Raw genomic sequence first — 18,326 nt, 5'->3', positions numbered from 1 at the left:
TAAAGCCAATCACCATGAGCGAGAGTCAGGAGCAGACTAGACTAGAATTAGCCAGCCTGTCCTCCCCACAGGAAATTTCAAGAGAGGAACCACCAGAATCAGAAGTAGAGAAGTATGTGACAGTAGCCATGTGGCCCTGGTCAAGCCACTTCAACATTTTGAGTCTCAACGGCCTCATCCATAACGTGGGGATTAAGAGATGGTGTGGGCCGGGCGCAGTGGCTCACGCCTGTAATCCCAGCACTTTGGGAGGCCGAGGCAGGCAGATCACCTGAGGTTCAGAGTTCGAGACCAGCCTGACCAATATGGTGAAACCCTGTCTCTAAAAAAATAATAATAAAAATAAAAAGAATTATGGCCAGGCGCGGTGGCTCATGCCTGTAATCCCAGCACTTTGGGAGGCCAAGGTGGGTGGATCACAAGGTCAAGAGATCGAGACCATCCTGGTCAACATGGTGAAACCCTGTCTCTACTAAAAATACAAAAAATTAGCTGGGCATGGTGGCGCATGCCTGTAATCCCAGCTACTCAGAAGGCTGAGGCAGGAGAATTGCCTGAACCCAGGAGACGGAGGTTGCAGTGAGCCGAGATCGCGCCACTGCACTCCAGCCTGGGTAACAAGAGTGAAACTCCGTCTCAAAAAAAAAAAAAAAAAAAAGAGATGGTGCGTGTGAAGTGCTTAGCAGGGAGTAAGTGCTAGGCAAACATTAGCTGCTGCTGTTAATACAGTGAGAGGATGGTGTGTGAGTCTTGTGGAAAGAGACGGGTGAGAGGGGAGACAAAACACGTTCTTGTGATGATGGGAGCATGGGGTCCGGCTGGTGGTGGTGGAAGAAAGTCTGGACAGACCAGTGGTGGGGCTGGGGTGGGAGGGGCTGGAGCGGAAAGAATGTGGCCACAGATGACAGCTTCACAGCAGAATTCAGTGCTATGAGGAAGTGAGTGACCATGAGCTCCATGATGACAGCAAGTCTAAGACACTGAGCGAGGCAGGAGTGGGTGTCAGCACTTGGGTCTAACACACATATTTATGCCCCTCCCCACCCCAGGGCCAAGAGGGGTTGGGCGAGGGCAGGTCAGGTGGTGAAGCCGTGTCTGCATCTGCAGTGGGGCTCTAGGAAGAGTGCCTGATGTTCACAGGGAAGCCCAGAGGCTTATCCCAGGTGAGAGCTGAGGGTGTCAGATAAGAGCAAGGCAAGATTCTAGTTCTGGAGCAGTGAAGGACATAGCAGAGCTATGACCCAGGAACAAAGCCCAGCTTAGTGGAACTGGCCCCAGTCATACAGGGTGGCATAGGCACCAAGTAGCCAATGATAATAATAAAAACAATAACAATAATTTGTGTCTGCTGCGCATTTAATCATGTTCTATGCCAGACACTGGGCTAAGAGCTTTATATGTGAAAACTCTCAATCCTTAACAATAATCTTATGAAGAAGGTACGTCCAAAACCCCATTCTTCTAGGCCAGGCACAGTGACTCACACCTGTAATCCCAATATTTTGGGAGGCCAAGACAGGAAGATTGGTTGAGACCAGGAGTTCAAGACCACCCCAGGCAACATAGCAAGACCCTGTCTCTAAAAAATAAAACAAAACAAAAACCCATTCTTCCAAGTGCTCAGAGACACATCACTAATGAGTGTGACGGGTGGCTAGGATGCTGAGCACCTGGACTTTCCAGCTTATTCCCTAAATGCTGCACAATCAAGGTGACAGCACCCTGAGCATGAGGGGCAGTAGTGAGCTGACCCATCATGTCCATTGATAAAGGGCATGTAGCCCCAACACAGGGAAGGGGTGGTTTCAGAATCATCAAAGCAGGGAGGATGTTACAGGGTTGCCTTGTTCCCAGGGTGCTGGTCACTTGCAGCAAGATGGTGTTCTCTCTCTGCCTCGCTTCCTTTACCCACAAGCTATTTCTTTGCAGACTTACATACACAATGCGGTGCTGGCAGGAGGTGTGGCTGTGGGTGCCTCGTGTCACCTGATCTCTTCTCCTTGGCTTGCCATGGTGCTGGGTCTTGTGGCTGGGCTGATCTCCGTCGGGGGAGCCAAGTGCCTGCCGGTAAGAAACTGGACAACTAATCCCCTCTGCTTTGACTGAAGGCCAGCAGGATGCTGGGACCTGATGGGCCACTGTGCATTGCACAGCCACATTAGGGAGCTGTTGATGCATTCCAGCAATTTGGCTTAAATGCCTAGTGAGGGATCCACCCCAGCTGGGTGGTGCATTTGTTAGGATGCTGGGGAGCAGATGACAGAACCCATTTGAGCGTGCTTGGGCATCGGGAAGAATTTGTTATAAGGCCACTGGGGTGTCACAGAACTCAAGGACAGGGACTGGAGTGTTGTGGGGAGCCCAGAAGCCCCTGTTTTTCTTCTTTCTTTGCTTTTCCTGAATATCTGCTTTATTCTTACTCTATAGACCTGCTTCCTCCTCTTCCACTCCACGTGGTGGGATATAGTCTTTCGCTTCAAGAAAGCAACCTGGTGGACTCTCTTGGCCACAATCTCAAATTCTCTGGAGAAAGGGCTCTTTGGTTCACCTTGGATAATGTCATTTTTGGCTGGGGTGGGGCTCAGCATGCACCTGTGGCTGCTGCCAGGGAACCACATAGATGATATGAGAGGAGTGCCCAGAAGAGGGAGTGCTGGGCTGATGATCCAGGTCGTGTCTACTTCTGACTGTTTAATTCTTCTTCTAAGTGGATGGATCTTTCTTTTTTTAATACTCAGCAAATCCTGATCATTCCAGAATACTTCATTATAGCCAATTGGTTATCATGCGCTTCTCTAAGAGAAATATTTAGGGACAACAAATCTTCATGGGTTTGAAGACTTGATGGAGGAAAAAGGAGTAGACTTTTGAAGGCTGGATTTGGATGAACAGTGGCTATTCAGGGAGTCCATTTCAATCTAAAATTAGGAAAAACTGGCTGGGTGTGGTGGCTCATGCCTATAATCCCAACACTTTGGGAGGCTGAGGTGGGTGAATCACTTGAGGTCAGAAGTTCAAGACCAGCCTGGCCAGCATAGTGAAACCGTCTCTACTTAAAATACAACAATTAGCCGGGTGTGGTGGCATGTGGCTATAATCCCAGCTACTCGGGAGGCTGAGATGTGAGAATCACTTGAACCCGGGAGATGGAGGTTGCAATGAGCCGAAACCTCGCCATGCACTCCAGCCTGGGCAACAGAGCCAGACTCCGTCTCAAAAAATAATAATAATATATTATTATTATTAAAAAAATATAATAATAATAACACATAACAAGTTATCATCAGGCTTTGTGCCAATCATGTTCTCTGAGCCTGTTTTCTTGACTTCATCACTGGCAGGACTGCTCAAAAATGATTCTCTAATTCATTCATATATTCATTCATTCATTCATTCATTCAATACATACGTTTTAACACTCATCCTGCTTTTCGAGCTGTAGTTTAGTGAGGGAAATGGATAAATAAACACGATACAGTCTGAGAACTGCTATAGGGGCACATCTAAGCTAGCCTGGGATGGATCTGGAAATGCTTCCCAGAGCAGAGGAAACAGTTGACAGCCAAGCGTTGACAGATAAGGAGTATTAGCCAGGCAAAGTCATGGGAAATGTATTCCAGACAGAAGGAACAATGTGTACAAAAGCTTATTGGTAAGAAGAGTGTACGATCCAACCAGGAAACAGAAAGACATTCTAAAGGCATAGGGTCCACCCAGGAGCATGGTGGGCCCAGAGCCCTGAGAGATGGGAGATGGGAAGTGCTCAGGCACACTTCATGGGCTAGTTGAGGAGGAGTCTGGATTTTTATTCTTTTCTTTTTTTTTTTTGACACTGAGTCTCCCTCTGTCACCTAGGCTGGAGTGCAGTGGTGCAGTCTCGGCTCACTGCAACCTTGCTCCCTGGGTTCAAGTGATTCTCCTGCCACAACCTTTCTAGTAGCTGGGATTAGAGGCACCTGCCACCATGCCCGGCTAATTTTTTGTTTTTAATAGAGACAGGATTTCACCATGTTGGCCAGGCTGGTCTCAAACTCCTGACCTCAGATGATTTGCCCACCTCGGTCTCCCAAAGTGCTGGGATTACAGGCGTGAGCCACCGTGCCTGGCCTGGATTTTTATTCTGAAGAGTAATGGAGGTCCTAAGGAAGGAAGCAGCCTGATTGAATTTGCATTGGTGTCCACATTTGCTGGCTCACGGCTGTGTGGGAGGCTGAGTGATGGAGCAGAAGGCTGAGGGGGGATCCAGAGTTGGGGCCTCATGCTTTGTTTCTAACTAGCCGTCTTGTCTTTGGGATGGTGCTTAAATTTGGGGTAGACCAGTGGGTCTCAGTTACCCCCCAGGGGACATCCAACAATGTCTGGAGGTATTCTTGGTTTACACAGTGTGGTGGGGGCTGCTACTGGCAGCTAGTGGGTAGAGACCAGGGATGTTGCTAAACATCCTACAGCACACAGGGCAGCCCCCACCACAAAGAATTATCAGCCAAAACTGTGAATAGTGCCTACACTAGACCCTTGCTACTCAAAGTGTGATCCGTGGACCAGCAGCATTGGCATCACCTGGGACCTTGTTAGAACTGCTCGGTCTTAGATCCCACCCCACATCCACTAAAGCCAAGTCTTCATTTCAAGAAACTCTCCGATGACGTGAGTGCACATTCAAGTCTGAGAAGTGCTTCTTTAGGTGAGCCTTAGTGCCCATCTCCCTTTGTGGCCCTGGATGCCAAGGGTGTGTGAACGGGATGGGCAGGGAATATGGGTCTCACCTGCCAATCTGCTTATAATAGCATTTGTCCACAGGTGTGTTTTAACCGAGTGCTGGGGATTCACGACAGCTGCGGCGTGCACTACACCTTCGGCTTGCCGGGTCTGCTTGGAGAGATCACCTACATCGTGATGATGATGCATCAGGCTGTCTGGGCCAATGCGTGGGTCACTGGGCTTATCCCCATCCCCTTAACACCCCCCTCCAACTCAGGAAGAAATGTGCGCAGAGCCCTAAGCTGGGGTGTGTGCACTCAGGGCCGGGTGCTCGGTAGCTTCAGTGAATATCTGTTGGCTGATTTATTCAGAAATTCTGCCCAGCCCCTACATTGGATGGACTTACCACCTCTCCAGGTTACCTCTTCTTTCTAAATAGGGCAGCCTAGGTATAGGACAAAGATGAAATCTGAGACCCCATAAAGACAGACAGAGCAGGTCAAACAGGCCCAAGGCAATTGAATCTGTGGTTCAGGTCACGATGCAGAACTTTACCGTGGAGTCAGACTGGTCTTGAACCTGCTCCCACTACGCACTAGCTGGGCATGCTTCTTAACCTTTGTCAGTCTCAGTCTCCCCATTGTAAATGGAGATAATGATAATATCTCCCCTCACAGGGCTGTTGGGATGCTACTGGATTTAATAAGCTAATGCAGATTTAATAAGAAAATGCTAAGTACAGCCCATCCCTGAGGCCCAGAGAGGGCTGGGCCTTGGCTGAGGTCTCACTGTAAGGTGAGAAGGTGGGAATGTGGGCCTCCAGACCAGAAGTAGGTCCTGTGGCCCCTAGACAGTGGACAGCAATGGTTAGTTTGACACACCAGAGCCCTGGCTATTACCTCCCAGATGTTGTGTGAATATTTTCTGGACATGGCTTATATAAAATGAAAAAGTGAATTGGGCATGATATAGGGATAGATTTCTAGAGATGAACTGATAGCATGATGATAATCATATTCACTGATAATATTTACTACTGTTTATTGGCTGCTTTATAAGTGTTGGGCATTATGCTAAAAACCATGATACATTACATCCTTGAATTCTCACAACCGCCTACTGAGGTATTCTCAGACTCTAAGAAATGATATTTAGGAGCAGTTATCTGCCAAGGTCACTTGGCTGGAAACTGGCTGTAAAAATGGCTGAAGCAGGTGATGAGGAGCTGATGTATTTGGAGGCATCTCAGAGAAATCGTGGAGGCTCTGGGCTTCCTTCCAGTTCTTGGATGCCTTATACAGAGATAACCGTGGCCCTGGATTATAGGGATCACATATCAGTGGGTGAGACATCCTTACTTGGGATGAGGAGGATTCTGTTTGGGGTTGGGGAGGGGATGACCTGTGTGAAGCAAGGCCCCTCTGTAATGGGTTCCAGTGGATGTGTTTGCCACTGTCTTAATAACTCTGCGGTTCTAAGCAGAACCTTTCCTCTCTCTGAGCCTGAGAGTTCCCGTCTGAAAGATGAGGACTTGACCTAGCAAGGTCCCACTCGGATGCTTGTAGAGAACAGGCAGGGGAGGTTAGGAAGAAAAAGTCAGTGAAGGAAAGGAGTTCTTCAGCTCCCAGCCACCATCACAGTGCAGGGACCCAGGCTCAGCGTTGCCAGATCCAGTGACTTCTCAAGAGAAGCTTGAAATCTAAAGTTTTACGTGTACTCTCCCAAGTACTGGCAGAAAATCTAAGGTTGTAGTAACGCTGTGGGCTAACTTCTGCTTGTGGGCTGCCTAGATCCCCGATTCTGTGATTCTGGGGTTCTCCGGAAGCCTTGGTTCTCCACAGCACCTGCGTCAGCTGGAAACTTGTTAGAAATGCAAGCCCTACCTACAGCCCCACCGCAGACCTACCCAGTTAGAAATCTGGGGGTAGGACCTAGCAGTCCATGGTTTAACAAGCCCCACAGGTGATTCTCATGCAAGCTCAAGTTTTAGAACCACTGACTTACAGTCAAAAAAGAAAAAGCCAATCAGTGGTTTACTGGTAAAGGATTAATTTAACAACTGGCTCTCCAAGAAGCTAAAGCCTTGATTGGTAGCATTTGCAATTTCTATGGTACAAATGCTTCCCGCGTGGCTGAGTTCAAGCTTTCAAGGTGACACCACTGCACATGGACTTGGGAAGAGATGAGAACAGTCAGTCCACTGAGCCTATGGAAACTGGCTCCAGCCCATCTCCGAAAGTCAACTCCCATCAGGGTGAGTGAGTTGAGCACCAACAAGCAGTTATCCTCTTGCCTTTGCAGGATCCAGGCAAAGGGAACGGCATAGTGACAGTGATGATCTCTTTTCTAGAGGCCTTTGGTCTGCTGAAAGTAGAAGGTGTGGGCTTCATCAGTCGTGAAGCCAGTCATGCAGCCTGAGTCATGGTACTCAAACTCTCCAAATCTCAGTTTTTTATCTGTAAAATGGGAAATAAGACCTATCTCACAGGGTTGCTGTGAAGATAGATAGAGCAATGGAACATAGCCCCTTGCTTTATGATTACTGATGCTGCGTCAGTATAAGGGCATCTCTGTGTAATGGAAGGATGGAGAGAGGATTAAGCTCAAAGTCAGAACACTTAATGGGAACTGTGGATTAGCTACTGCTTGGCGGCATTGGGCAAGTCAGTTGACTTTTCATTAATTCCACAAACAATATTTCCCAATTTCCTATTCAGATGAGCATACGTGATTGAGTCAGGAGGCTGTGATGAGAGCCGGGATAGAGCATTTCTCACAAATTGTGGAATTTTTAAGTGATGGGAAGGCACACTGAAATGGCATTGAATCATGTGGTGCAGATGTTCTTTTTTCAGTTCTCAATCTTTTGATTACATCAGGGAGAAAAGAAAGTCTCCACTTGGGCTGATAATCTCTGCACCCTTCTAGCTCTTGTTAACCACTCTTTTGAACAATAGCAGACAAAACCTCAGACTGCTGTATCTGGGAGAGATTTTAGCAACATTTTGTTTTCATTGTATCTCTTTTTACAGATACCTCCCATTTCCCTTCTATTTTAAGGTAGTAACACAGTTTTCTTTTAAATTCATTTATTTAAATGTAAAAATAAGTCTATTTGAGAAAAACAAATTTTAAATAGCATGTCTGGAATGCCAATATGGCTAAATTCATGAATGTTGCCCTCATGCTGAAATCTGGGAAGCATCTGGCCAAGCTCTGTGGATAGGCCTGCCTAGTTCGAATCCCAAGAGCCACCCATTCCAGGCCACAAAACGTTGGAATTCTTGGTTCACTTCCCTACCATGAACTTGCCCTCTGTGAAATAGGGACGCTAATAGCTCCCTCACAGGGCTGCTGTGAGGACATGTGTTGAGCTGAGGGTCTGGCCAGGGGAGACCCCATGCAGGGAGACTGTTATCATGGGGATGGATTTCTGCTTCGTTCATTTCTTTTTCCAGACAGCATCATATAGAATGAGTTGTGGGTTGGCAGTCAGCAGGTTTGGGTTTATCCTCTATTCTGCCACTTATTACTTAAAAAAATAGCTCAACTTATATAGTATAACCTATATCCAGAAAAGTGCAAATATCATAAAAGTACCACTTGATGAATCTTCTGATATCCCCACATAACCAACACCCAGAACCTCTTCATGTCTCATTCCAGGAGAACCACTAACCTGACTTCTAACAGCATCAGTCAGTTTTGTCTGTTTTTACACATTATATATGTGATGGTTTGAATGTGTCCCCCAAATTTGATGTGCTGGAAACTTAATCCTTCAATTCATATGTTGATGGTATTTGGAGGAAAGGCCTTTGGGAGGTAATTAGGATTAGATAAGGTTATAGGGTGAGGCATGATGGGACTGGTGACTTACAAGAAGAGAAAGAGAAATCTGAGCCAGCATGCTCTTGCCCTTTCACCGTGTGATGACTTCTCCATGTTACGATGCAGCAGGAAGGGCCTTACCAGATGGTGGTGCCATGCTTTTGGACTTCCCAGCCTCCAGAACTGTGAGCTAAATAAATTTATTTTCTTTATAAATCACTCAGTTTGATATTTTACCATAGCAACAGAAAATGGACAAAGAAAATTAGTGCAAGAAGTAGAGTTTTTACTGCAACAGATTCCTGAAAATGTGGAAGTGGCTTTGGAACTGGGTGATGGGAATAGGTTGGAAGAATTTGGAAGAACGGCTAGAAAAAGCATGTATTGTCAAGAATGGAGCATTAGGCCAGGCATAGGTAGCTCACTCCTGTAATCCCAGCACTTTGGGAGGCCAAGACAGGTGGATCACCTGAGGTCAGGAGTTCGAGACCAACCTGGCTAACATGGTGAAACCCTGTTTCTACTAAAAATACAAAACATTAGCCGGGTGTGGTGGTGCACACCTATAATCCCAGCTACTCAGGAGGCTGAAGCAGGAGAATCACTTGAACCCAGGAGGCGGAGGTTGCAGTGAGCCAAGATCATGCTATTGTACTCCAGCTTGGGCAACAAGAAAGAAACTTCGTTTCAAAAAAAAAAAAAAATGGAGCATTAGAGGCAGTTCTGGTGAGGGCTTACAAGAAGACCCCAGAACTAGAGAAAGTCTGGAACTTCTTAATGGTTACTTAAGTCGTTGAGGCCAGAATGCTGATAGAAATATAGCTGGTAAAGGCAATTCTGATTAGGTCTCAGATGGAACTGAAGAACCAGGTATTGGAAACTGGAGCAAAGGTCATCCTTTTTATAAAGTAGCAAAGATCTTAGCTGAACTTCGTCTGTGCCAGAGTGATTTATAGAAGGCAGAATTTAAGATTCTGCCACTAAGATATGTGGCAGAAGAAATATCTAAGTTGCAAAGCATTTAAGCTGCTTGGCTACCTTTTTTTTTTTTTTTTTTTTTTGAGATGGAGTTTTGCTTTTGTTGCCCAGGCTGGAGTGTAATGGTGTGATCTCGGCTCACCGCAACCTCCGCCTCCCAGGTTCAAGTGATTCTCCTGCCTCAACCTCCCGAGTAGCTGGGATTACAGGCCCATGCTACCATGCCCGGCTAATTTTGTACTTTTAGTAGAGATAGGGTTTCTCTATGTTGGTCAGGCTGGTGTCAAACCCCTGGCCTCAGGTAATCTACATCCCTTGGCCTCCCAAAAAGTGCAGGGATTATAGGTGTGAACCACCACGCCTGGCCGCCTTCTTCTTTTTTTTTTTTTTTGAGATCAAGATTTGCTCATGTCACCCAGCCTGGAGTGCAATGTCACAATCTCCGTTCACTGCATCCTTCACCTCCTGGGTTCCAGCTATTCTCCAGCCTCAGCCTCCCAAGTAGCTGGGATTATAGGTGCCTGCCACCACGCCCAGCTAATTTTTATATTTTTAGTAGAGATGGGGATTTCAGTGTGTTGGCCAGCCTGCTTTCAAACTCCTGACCTCAGGTGATCTGCCTGCCTCGGCCTCCCAAAGTGCTGGGATTACAGGCGTGAGCCACCATGCCTGGCCTACGTGGCTACTTTTAACTGCTTACAGTAAAATAAGAGAGGAAAGAGATTCCTTTTCTCTCTTATTTTATCTTTCATAAATTCTGAAAGAATTTATGACTAAAAGGAAAGCAGAGCAAAAAGATTCAGAAAATTTGTAGGCTGGCCACGTGGTAGAGAATGAAAGAACATTTTCAGCCGAGAAAACGGAGGATGTGACCAAGCTACTAATCGATAAGAAACTTAGTACACATGGAACAAAGCCAGAGGCTGTTCATCAGAACAAGGAAGAAGAACTCCAAAGGCATTTCAGAGATCTTCAAGGCCGCCCCTCCCACTACTGGCCCAGAGCTCTAAGAGGGCAGAATGGGTTGAAATGACCAGCTCCTGCCCAGGGCTGCCTTGGGTCTCTGCTCCCCACATTCTGGTGCAGCACTCCTCAGCTATCCTAGCTGTGGCTCAAGTGGCCCCAGGTGTGATGTAAAGGTAGCAGTCATAAACCTTGGCAGCATCCACATCACATGAATTCTGCAGGTGTGCAGAGTGCAAAAGCTGAGGGGGCATGCCTTCTGCCTTCTTCCACCTATATTTCAAAGGATGCTGTGAACAGTCACTACCGAGAGCCCCTAGCAGAGCAGTGTCTAGTGAAGCTGCAAGGGTGGGGGCCACCGCCAAGACCCCAGAACAGTAGCGCTACCATAGCGCAATGCCAGCTTGGGAGACTGCAGGCATGAGACTCACACCTGTGAGAACTGCCACATAGGCAGAGCCCAGCAAAACCATAGGGGCGGGGCTGTCCAAAGCTTCGGGGGTCCAAATGCCATAGTATGTCCAGGAGGTGGCACATGGAGTAAGAAATCATTCTGAAGGTTTAAGGTTTAAGGTTTTCTTTGTTGGGTTTTGTACTTATTTGGGGCCAGTTACCCTTTTTTTCCTTGCTTCTTTTTCCTTTTAGAATGGGAATGTCTGTCCTATGCCTCTTCCACTTTTGTAATTTGGAAGTAGATGATAATTTGTTTTGATTTTATAGGCTCACAGCCAGATGGAATCTCCCATAGAATGATTTAGATGAGACCATGGACTTTGGACTTTTGAGTTGATGCTGGAACAAGTTAAGACTTTGGGGGTTGCCTAAGTGTGGTGGTTCATGCCTGTAATCCCAGTGCTTTGGGAGGCCGAGGTGAGAGGATTGCTTGAGCCCAGGAGTTCAAGACCAGCCTGGGCAATATAGTGAGACCTGTCTCTCCAAAAAGTAAAAATAAAAAATTAGCCAGACATTGTGGCTTGTGCCTGTAGTTCTAGCTGCTCAGGAGACTGAGGTGAGAGAATCACTTGAACCCAGGAGTTTGAGGCTGCAGTGAGCTATGGTTGTGCCACTGTATTCCAGCCTGGGCAACAGAGTGAGACTCTGTTTCTACAAATAAAATAAACTTAGCTGGACATGGTGGCACACATCTGTAGTCCTAGCTATTCAGGAGGCTGAGACAGGAGGATCACTTGAGCCCAGGAGTTTGAGACTACAGTGAGCTATGATCATGCCACTGCATTCTAGCCTGGGTGATAGAGTGAAATCCCATCTTTAAAAAAAAAAAAAAGACTTTGGAGCTATTGGGATGAATTTTGCATGTGAGAAGGACATGCATTTTGGGGGCTAGAGCAGAATCAGAATGCTATGGCTTGAATGCATCCCTCAAATTTCATGTGCTGGAAACTTAATCTCCAAAGTCATATGTTGATGGAATTGGAGGTGAGGCCTTTGGGAGGTAACTAGGATTAGATAAAGTCATCAGGGTGGGGCTCCTATGATGAGACTGGTGGCTTACAAGAGGAAGAGAGACCTGAGCTGACATGCTCTTGCCTCCTTGCCATATGAGGCCCTCTGCCATGTTATGGCATAGCAAGAAGGTCCTTACCAGATACCAGCAGCATGCTCTTGGACTTCCCTGCCTCCAGAACCATGAGCTATTATATTTCTTTTATAAATTACCCATTCTATGGTATTCTGTTATAGCAACAGAAAATGAACTAAGATAATATACATGGAATCATACAATAAGTCTGTGCTTTCGTATGCTTGACTTCTTTTACTCAACATTGTAGTTGTGAGATTCATCCAGTTTGTTAAGCATTGCTGTACCCCTTTTCCACTGGGGCAGTGTTCTATCATGCTTGGGTCTTACTTTATAAAAGTGACTGAGTGATATTTTCTTCTAATATTATATGAGGGAAAGTTTTTGTAGTTCACAGTTCCCCTGCAAACAAGAGGCGGAGCACATCATGCAGGGCCACACAAAACTCTGTCACCCAGGGACCAGGCAGCAGAAAGAAAGTGGGGACTGGGACTATGCCTTTATGAAAAAGAGTGGTGGGAGAGTAACTGGGTGGGGGCATCCACCGATGGGCAGGAAGTGAAATTACATGTTAGAGTTTGTAGCTGAGGGGTTTATAATATGAGTTTCCCATGCCTGAGAAAGCTGACTTGCAAGAAAATGAGATAAACAGCTTTGGCCATTAGTGTGGCCCTGTGATAAATGAATGCCAGATAGACAATCAGAAAACCTAAGAAAAGATAGTTGGAACAAGTGTTCCATTGTGTGAATACAGCACAATTTATTTATCCATTATCGAGGAGGATTTGAGTAGTTTCCAGTTTGGAGCTATTATGAATATTCTAGTATTGCTCCTATGAACATTCTAGCACTTTGTTTTTGGAACACACGAATGCACTTCTGTTGATTATATGCCTAGAAGTGAAATTGTTGAATTACACAGTATTCACACAGTCAGCTTTAGTGGCTACTGCTAAACAATTTTCTATAGTAGTTTGCACCAATCTAATCACCAGTAGTACACAGAAGCTCCTTTTACTCCACATTTTTCCAATACTCGGTGTTTTTCTTCTTTTTGATTAGTCATTTAGCAATCAAACCTGTTGTTTAAATTTTGATATCCCCAGTGACTAACTAAATGGAGTACTTTCCATATGCTTTTTGGACAAATATTTTTTCTTGTGAAATGTCTTTTCAAGTTATTTTGCCCATTTTCTACTGTGGTGTTCTGTCTTTTTCTTATTGATTTGTAGAAATTCCTTACATATTGTGGATATGAATCCCACTTTTTGGGTTACTCCTTCCTCCCTTCCATCCCTCCCTTCTATCCCTCCCTCTCTCTCCCTCTCTCTCTCTCTCTCTCCTTCTCTCTCCCTCTCTTGCCCTCTCTCTCCCTCTCTCTCCCTCTTTCTCTCTCTCTCTCTCTCTCCTTTCTTTCTTTTCTTTTCTTCTTTTCTTTCCAGAGTCTTCCTTTGTCACCCAGGCTGGAGTGCAATGGCACTATCTGAGCTCACAGCAACCTCTGCATCCCAGGTTCAAGGGATTCTCATGCTTCAACCTTCTGAGTAGCTTAGATTACAGGTACATGCCACCATGCTCACCTAATTTTTTTGTATAGACAAAATAATTTTTAGTAGAGACAGAGTTTTGCCATGTTGGCCAGGCTGGTCTTGAACTCCTGGCCTCAACTTTGGCCCACATTGGCCTCCCAAAGTGCCAGGATTATAGGTGTGAGCCACCACACTTAGCCTACCTTTTACTTTCTTAATGGTGTCTTTTGAACAACAGGGGTTCTTAATTTTAATATAGTTCAATTTCATTATTCCCTTTATGTTTAGTTCTTCTATATCCTGTTTAAGAATTTTTGCAAAGTCATGCAGATGTCCCCCTGATTTTTTTTCTAAAAATTGCTTAATATTGTAGATCAATGAATTGAGTAATTGACTCCATTTTTCAGTCATTCAACAAACATTTCCCTGGGGTTTTGATAACCTGAATCGTGTTTGATGCTGGGGAGGAAGCAAACTATTGAAGGTATACAAAGATGGCAAATATAAGGGCCTAGAGCTTGCCACGCAGAAGGGGGGATGGCTCCCTGAATGGTGGGGAAGGTAATTGTTGACAGCTGCACTCACTACATGAGCAGCAGGGGGGCAACCCTTTTTATCTTTTTTAAATTTACTCTGTTTTTCTAGTCCGAGGGTAACTTTTTTTATTTCTCTCCACTCTCCCATGATCCTATGAGGTAGGGACTGTCATTATTTTCCCCCACTTTATAACGAGGAATCAGTAAAGACAGGGAAAATAACCAAATGACATACAAGGAGGTGGGGTCCACCCCACCAGGCTGCAGGCTTTGTCTTCCAAATGGGAACATGAACTGCCCACCTATTGAGACAAGAAGTAGGAAAGGCTTAAAAATTGGCTTGTTGGCCAGGCGTGGTGGCTCACGCCTGTAATCCCAGCACTTTGGGAGGCCGAGGTGGGTGGATCACGAGGTCAGGAGACTTAGACCATTCTGGCCAAAACGGTGAAACCCTATCTCTACTAAAAATGCAAAAAATTAGCTGGGCGTGGTGGTGGGCGCCTGTAGTCCCAGCTTCTTGGGAGACTGAGGGCAGGAAAATCGCTTGAACCTGGGAGGCGGGGTTCCAGCGAGCAAGATCGCACCACTGCACTCCAGCCTAGGCGACAGAGCAATACTCTGTCTCAAAAAAAGGAAAAAAAAGACTGACTTGTTGTGTACAATTATCCGTGGGGCTGCAGTGAAGGGGCTGGCAGTGCGTAGGTGCAGGCTCAACCCCGGGACAATCACATTCAGCATCCGAGGGCCCCTGTAGTAGCATAATCTTTAAATTGAAGCCCTGGGGTTGCTTTGAAGGAGAGAGGACCTGGAAGTATGTTCAAGGGGAAGGGATGGGGAGGGGAGATGGGTCTGAAAGCCAAGTTGTACCCTACCCACCTTGCCCCAAGAGAAATAGAACCTGCATTTTTAATTGCCTAATGAGAAAACTGGTGGCTGGCCAGACCGCAGTGGCTCACACCTATAATTCCAGCACTTTGAGAGGCCGAGATGGGCAGATCACTTGAGGTCAGGAGTTCAAGACCAGCCTGGTCATGGTAAAACCCTGTCTCTACTGATAATACAAACATTAGCCAGGTGTGGTGGCACGCGCCTGTCATCCCAGCAACTTGGGAGGCTGAGGCACAAGAATCGCTTGAACCTGGGAGGTGGAGGTTACAGTGAGCCGAGATTGTGCCACTGCACTGCAGTCTGATGACAGAGTGAGACTCCATCTCACAAAAAAAAAAAAAAAAAAAAGAGAGAAAACTGGAGGCTCTGAGAGGTTAAGGGACTTACTCAGGATCATGCAGCTAGTAAGTGACAGAGCTAGGACTTGAGCTTGGGTTTTCTGACTCCTGGTCTGGCTCAGTATCCACGAAGTGCTAAGAACTAAAATAAGCCAAAGACGATCTTGGAATCTCCTTCCCCTCCCTCCCTCACTCCGTTCCTCCCACGTGTCTGCATGGCCTTTTGGGAAAATGGCAGGAGAATGTACCAGCCACGAAGAGGACCCTTGTTTTCCTCGTGGCTCTTCCTAGCAATGACACTACTGACACCAACAGTCTTTTTTGTCCCTAGTGAATTCTGCTGCCTGATGCCCAAGTGACCACCTCTGCTTTGTCATTTCTAGGATTCTCTACCAGGTCCTCCTCGACGCTGGGCTATTCAGCTTGGCTGTGGCGACGGGTCTCGCATCTGGTCTCCTGACAGGTCAGTGTGAGGCCACCTTTCTTCCACTATTGCTCAGGACACAGGACCCACGTCCAGAGTGCACCCTGCTGTGTGGCTGGTGTATATCTGCCCTGTCTCCTTCCCTGCAGATAACATAATTTCAGAATTGGAATGGTCCTTAGAGGTCACCTGCTGCCAATGTGGACTGTGAGGCCAGGGCAGGGAAGGGACGTCCCTAAAGTTATAAGTAGGGAGAGTGGCAACATTGCACACTCTTAAACCCAGGGCTGATGATCACGCTCAGTTTTGCACAGCAGCCCAAGGAAATCCTTACACCCAAAAGCCTACCTTTTATTCCTGAGGATACCCATAATACTATTTTATTCAACAAATATTTATTCAATATCTACCATGAGCCAGGCACTGGGGACCCAGCAATGAGCAAAACAAATTCCCTGACCTCATGGAACTGATCTTCTGGTAGGGGAGGGTATTAACGATAAATAGACAAGTGTCTACTATGTCGGCTAGTAATAAGTGGCTGTGAAGACAGAGCAAAGTAGGGAAACAGATGCAATGTGGGATGGGGTGTTCTTTTTGGGGGGTGGTCAGGGAAGGCTTATCTGAGTAGTTAACTTTTAAGCAGAGACCCCAGTGAAAAGGAAGGCGATATGCCATGCATTTATTTAGGGGAAGAACATTGCACGAAAATAGGAGAGCAAGTGCAAAGAAAGGCCCTGGGGCAGGAGCACGCTTTGTGTGTTGAGGGAGCAGTAAGGAGACCAGTGTGGTTGGTATGGACGGAATGAGAAGGAGCGGCAGGCATTGAGGGCAGAATGGTAGCCAGGAGCAGGCCCTTATGAGAGATAGGAAGCCACTGGAGATCTTTCAACAAAGGAGTAAAGTATGTTTCTGCTCTTGCAATACAATAGAACAGCCAAATATCTTGAGGAGTTGCTAATTAGCCAGTCTTATATGCCAGGTGAAAATATATGGCTAGGTATGGTGGCTCATGCCTGTAATCTCCGCAATTTGAGAGGCTGAAGTGGGCATCTCACCTGGGGTCAGGATTCGAGACCAGCCTGGCCAACGTGGTGAAACCCTGTCTCTACTAAAAATACAAAAATTAGCCAGGCATGGTGGTGGGCTCCTGTAATCCGAGCTACTTGGGAGGCTGAGGCAGGAGAATTGCTTGAACCCAGGAGGCAGAGGTTGCAGTGAACCAAGATTCTGTCTCCAAAAGAAAGAAAAAGAGAGAGAAAGAAGAAAGAAAGAAAAAGAAAGAAAACAAAGAAAGGAAAGAAAGAGAAAGAAAGAAAAGAAAGAAAGAAAGAAAAAGAAAATATACATTCCGGCCAGGCACGGTGGCTCATGCCTGTAATCCTAGCATTTTGGGAGGCTGAGGCGGCTGGATCACCTGAGGTCAGGAGTTCAAGACCAGCCTGACCAACATGGCAAAACCCTGTGTCTACTAAAAATACAAAAATTAGCCAGATGTGGTGGTACACGCTGGTAGTACCAGCTACTCAGGAGGCTAAAGTAGGGGAATGGCTTGAACCCAGGAGGTGGAGGTTACAGTGAGCCAAGATTGCACCACTGCCCTCCAGCCTAAGCAACAAGAGTGAGACTCTCTCAAAAAAAAAGAAAGAAAATATACTTTCCATCCAGAACTGTTCACCTTTATTCTATAAGCAAACATCTTTTATTGGTTAGACACCCATATGTGTGTCCCTAAGCAGGAGGTGGATGCCAAATAAGAGACAAAATGGCGTAAGACACTATGAGACTATGAGTTGTGTGATGTTGGGTGTGTCACTTTACTCCCTCTGAGCCTTGGTTAGCTTCTCTGTAAAATGAAGGGATTGTAGTAACTAAGCTGGCTTCCTTCCAGCTTTAACAAACTATATTAAGGTACGTTTTGAAGTTACCTGGGTAATTTTTGAGTGAGTTTGGCTAGAATTGCTTTAATGTACCAGAGTCTGGCCTTAGCTTTCAGCAGAGTGTGTGTGAAGAAGCAGAGGCAGAGCGGAGTAAATTCCATAAGGTAACATTCACTCTGTGGCAGCTGGCAGTCCAACCCTGGGAGAGGCTGCCAGATTTAGCAAAAATGCAGAATGCCTGTTTTTAAAATTCAAAATGAATTGGGTATCCTGCATTGTATTTAGCAACCCTATCCCCGGAATCACACCATTCACTGTTATCACTGGTACGTTCAAGGTGGTGCTGACTTGCCCCTTGTCTTACAAAGTGCCTGGGGGTGTTTTCTTATGCTTCACTGGAGTCAAAAAAGAGAATAGAGGAAAAGACAATCATATTGTTCCTTTACGATTAAGACCTGCCAGGTATGGTGGCTCATGCCTGGAATCCCAACACTTTGGGAGGCTGAGGCAGGCGGATCACCTGAGGTCGGGAGTTCGAGACCAGCCTGACCAACATGGAGAAACCCCATCTCTACTAAAAATATAAAATTAGCTGGCCGTGGTGGCACATGCCTGTAGTAATCCCAGCTACTCGGGAGGCTGAGGCATGAGACTTGCTTGAACCCAGGAGATGGAGGTTGCAGTGAGCCGAGATCGCACCATTGCACTCCATCCTGGG

At 46.3% G+C, this 18,326-nt stretch overlaps 1 protein-coding gene across 5 annotated transcripts in view; it reads left to right on the top strand.

Annotated features, from left to right (window-relative positions):
• The window catches only part of LOC105708522 (RH-like protein), a 57,920-nt gene that overhangs the window by 27,727 nt on the left and 11,867 nt on the right, over window positions 1-18,326 (top strand). For 3 of the 5 annotated variants that reach the window (XM_021668413.2, XM_012440009.2, XM_021668414.2), the window contains 3 exons: window positions 1,930-2,067; window positions 4,801-4,928; window positions 15,688-15,767. In XM_021668413.2, coding sequence (XP_021524088.2) covers window positions 1,930-2,067; window positions 4,801-4,928; window positions 15,688-15,767 — 346 coding nt within the window. The remainder of the gene's footprint in view (window positions 1-1,929; window positions 2,068-4,800; window positions 4,929-15,687; window positions 15,768-18,326) is intronic. The other 2 variants (XM_064363491.1, XM_064363490.1) reach the window with 2 other exon arrangements.

Source organism: Aotus nancymaae, unplaced genomic scaffold, assembly GCF_030222135.1.
Source record: "Aotus nancymaae isolate 86718 unplaced genomic scaffold, 86718_ANA_hifiasm-v0.15.2.pri h1tg000053l, whole genome shotgun sequence".
Lineage (NCBI taxonomy): Eukaryota > Metazoa > Chordata > Mammalia > Primates > Aotidae > Aotus > Aotus nancymaae.
Note: the sequence above shows the minus strand (reverse complement) of the source record. Positions and strands in the feature narration are given on the sequence as shown.